The sequence below is a fragment of the Electrona antarctica genome, assembly GCF_951216825.1.
Source record: "Electrona antarctica genome assembly, contig: scaffold_120, whole genome shotgun sequence".
Lineage (NCBI taxonomy): Eukaryota > Metazoa > Chordata > Actinopteri > Myctophiformes > Myctophidae > Electrona > Electrona antarctica.
Genome location: NW_027638352.1, coordinates 395,001 through 398,839, shown reverse-complemented (window position 1 = coordinate 398,839; position 3,839 = coordinate 395,001). Strand labels below are relative to the sequence as shown.

At 48.3% G+C, this 3,839-nt stretch overlaps 1 protein-coding gene across 1 annotated transcript in view; it reads right to left on the bottom strand.

Annotated features, from left to right (window-relative positions):
* Positions 1-56: 56 nt before the first annotated feature.
* myb (v-myb avian myeloblastosis viral oncogene homolog) overlaps positions 57-3,839 on the bottom strand; it is a gene marked incomplete at both ends in the record, with an annotated part of 11,589 nt that continues 7,806 nt past the window's right edge. The window contains 3 exons of the mRNA XM_079531038.1: positions 57-167; positions 364-469; positions 841-953. Of these exons, the coding sequence (XP_079387164.1) occupies positions 57-167; positions 364-469; positions 841-953 (330 nt within the window). The remainder of the gene's footprint in view (positions 168-363; positions 470-840; positions 954-3,839) is intronic.

The window sequence follows — 3,839 nt, the reverse complement described above, 5'->3', positions numbered from 1 at the left end:
TAAATAAATGCCTCTCATAGCTTCCTGTTATCCTCAGGACGTGAAACCAACTGTACCTCCTGTTTGATCTTCTTGATCGGGGGGGGCTCCTCCCCCCCCACTGAGATGGTACACTCCATGGGCTCCTGTTTGATGGACTCTACCATCTCTCTGTCCAGGGGGGAGTTCTGGAGGAGACATGAAGAAAGATCAGTCACAGCATGTTGGAGACACCGGGGACCCCTAGGGGTCCCTGAGGGAGTTCCAGGGGGTCCGGGGAGGTCCCTGAGGGAGTTCCAGGGGCTCCGGGGACCCCCAGGGGTCCTTGAGGGAGTTCCTGGGGGTCCGGGGACCCCCAGGGGGTGTGGGTGTGCGTCTTCTCACCATCAGTTTAAAGGGGGTGTATTTGGGGGTCTCGGAGCTCCTGAAAGGCGTCGGGGTTCGAGGGGTTAACTCCAAGATGGAACGACGGATGGTTGGAGTCCGAAACCTGACAGACAGACAGAGGTCAAAAGTCAGAACACGATACTGATACGATGTGTATCAAAGTTTCATTGCCGTCGACCATGTTCATAACTCCATAGTAACCATAGTTATGTTAATAGAATGATAAATGGTAAATGGTGCATTTATATAGCGCCTTTATCCAAGGCGCTTTACATAGACTGTGCATTACATTCACCCATTCACACACACATTCACACACCTTTACATAGATGGTGCATTACATTCACCCATTCACACACACATTCACACACCTTTACATAGATGGTGCATTACATTCACCCATTCACACACACATTCACACACCTTTATTCTAGATGCATTACATTTAATCATAATAATAATAATAATATTTACATGTGGTGATGCAGCTGGATGCCTATTGGTGGTTTGGAGTCGACCGGCGATCCCATTGGTCGACCGTCGCTGTCTGAGTGATGCTCCCCCGGGCTCATTGATTGGTTGAGAAACTGTGAGACAGAGGAAAGGCCAGCCAATCAGAGCAGAGTTTAGAGTCTGTGTGAAGACGCAAACATGGGGGGGGGGGGGGGGGGGGGGGACGGACGACGACACGGTAATCGCTGTCATCGTTTATGACGATGACAAACTAGATTTTCCCACTGTTTTAATCCGTGTATGCCAAGGACCCCCACAATTACACTAATTAGCCCGCGGACCCCCAGCTGGGGACCCCCGTTTGAAAAGATACACCAGGGAAGATTTTTACGGTTCTAACAGTGATTCTCAACCCGTTTAATTTCAAGGACCCTCAGTTTGACATGCATTAGATCTACGGACCCCCATTGAATGGCATTTATATCTCTGGGACCCCCAATTTATATTGTAAAATCAATGTTAAGAGTTGAGTGTACAAACGGGTCCATTTGATTCCATGCATTACACTGTCAGAGTTACAAACCCATAAGGGTCCATTTGGTTCCAAACTATCATTTAGCTGGGGACCCCCAGGAACTCCCTCAAGCACCCCGGGGGGTCCCCGGACCACACTTTGGGAACCACTGCTTTAAGCATTATTTTGATTATCGCGATAATATCTTTCATCACAATTATTTTGTCCACAGCAGAGCAGCGAAGTCTGATGTCATTCACTCATCCTTCACAGAGCAGCGAAGTCTGATGTCATTCACTCATCCTTCACAGAGCAGCGAAGTCTGATGTCATTCACTCATCCTTCACAGAGCAGCGAAGTCTGATGTCATTCACTCATCCTTCACAGAGCAGCGAAGTCTGATGTCATTCACTCATCCTTCACAGAGCAGCGAAGTCTGATGTCATTCACTCATCCTTCACAGAGCAGCGAAGTCTGATGTCATTCACTCATCCTTCACAGAGCAGCGAAGTCTGATGTCATTCACTCATCCTTCACTGGGTTGCATTTTCCTGAATTCCCTTTTTTTGGTAAACTGTATTCCTAAAATAATCAAATCATCCTGACGGCCGTTTCTAATGAGGGTTCTAATGGGGGTTCTAATGGGGGTTCTAATGAGGGTTCTAATGAGGGTTCTAATGAGGGTTCTAATGAGGGTTCTAATGAGGGTTCTAATGGGGGTTCTAATGGGGGTTCTAATGAGGGTTCTAATGGGGGTTCTAATGAGGGTTCTAATGGGGGTTCTAATGGGGGTTCTAATGGGGGTTCTAATGAGGGTTCTAATGGGGGTTCTAATGGGGGTTCTAATGAGGGTTCTAATGAGGGTTCTAATGGGGGTTCTAATGGGGGTTCTAATGAGGGTTCTAATGAGGGTTCTAATGAGGGTTCTAATGGGGGTTCTAATGAGGGTTCTAATGAGGGTTCTAATGGGGGTTCTAATGAGGGTTCTAATGGGGGTTCTAATGGGGGTTCTAATGGGGGTTCTAATGAGGGTTCTAATGGGGGTTCTAATGAGGGTTCTAATGAGGGTTCTAATGAGGGTTCTAATGAGGGTTCTAATGAGGGTTCTAATGGGGGTTCTAATGAGGGTTCTAATGGGGGTTCTAATGAGGGTTCTAATGAGGGTTCTAATGGGGGTTCTAATGGGGGTTCTAATGGGGGTTCTAATGGGGGTTCTAATGGGGGTTCTAATGAGGGTTCTAATGGGGGTTCTAATGAGGGTTCTAATGGGGGTTCTAATGGGGGTTCTAATGGGTTCTAATGGGTTCTAATGAGGGTTCTAATGGGGGTTCTAATGAGGGTTCTAATGGGGGTTCTAATGGGGGTTCTAATGAGGGTTCTAATGGGGGTTCTAATGGGGGTTCTAATGAGGGTTCTAATGGGGGTTCTAATGGGGGTTCTAATGGGTTCTAATGAGGGTTCTAATGGGGGTTCTAATGAGGGTTCTAATGGGGGTTCTAATGGGGGTTCTAATGGGTTCTAATGAGGGTTCTAATGAGGGTTCTAATGGGGGTTCTAATGGGGGTTCTAATGGGGGTTCTAATGGGTTCTAATGAGGGTTCTAATGGGGGTTCTAATGAGGGTTCTAATGGGGGTTCTAATGGGGGTTCTAATGGGGGTTCTAATGGGGGTTCTAATGAGGGTTCTAATGGGGGTTCTAATGAGGGTTCTAATGAGGGTTCTAATGGGGGTTCTAATGAGGGTTCTAATGGGGGTTCTAATGGGGGTTCTAATGGGGGTTCTAATGAGGGTTCTAATGGGGGTTCTAATGGGGGTTCTAATGGGGGTTCTAATGGGGGTTCTAATGAGGGTTCTAATGGGGGTTCTAATGAGGGTTCTAATGAGGGTTCTAATGGGGGTTCTAATGGGGGTTCTAATGGGGGTTCTAATGGGGGTTCTAATGAGGGTTCTAATGGGGGTTCTAATGGGGGTTCTAATGAGGGTTCTAATGGGGGTTCTAATGGGGGTTCGCGGCTAATTAGTGTCAATTTGGGGGTCCTTGACATGGAAAGGTTTGGGAACCACTGCCTTAGAGAAATGACTTCCCAGGGGATGGGATGAGTGAGTGACGTCACACTGGACCAAACCAACCAATCACGACACAAAACAGAGGGGGGAGGGGGGGGGATGATAGATGTCACACTGATTGGTTGAGAGTGAGGATGATGTCATCAGATGACCAAGGATGGTCGGCGGTGATTGGACGGGCGGCTAACCTGCGAGGGTGAAAAGGGGAGGAGCTTTCTGATCGGAGAAGGCTTGGGGGTGGAGCAGGCCAATGGGATCGCGCCGCGATCAGCGGTTCCTCTGCCCCGATTGGGCGAGGCAGGGCTCCTATCCTCATCCTCCAATGAGGAGAGGCTCTGGGGGGAAAAGGGGGCGTGAACAACACGTGGTCAAGACCTCTGCTATTGGACGCCTTGCGTTGGCTTTTCAATGTTCCAATATGAGTCGTGTGGAGAAGGTT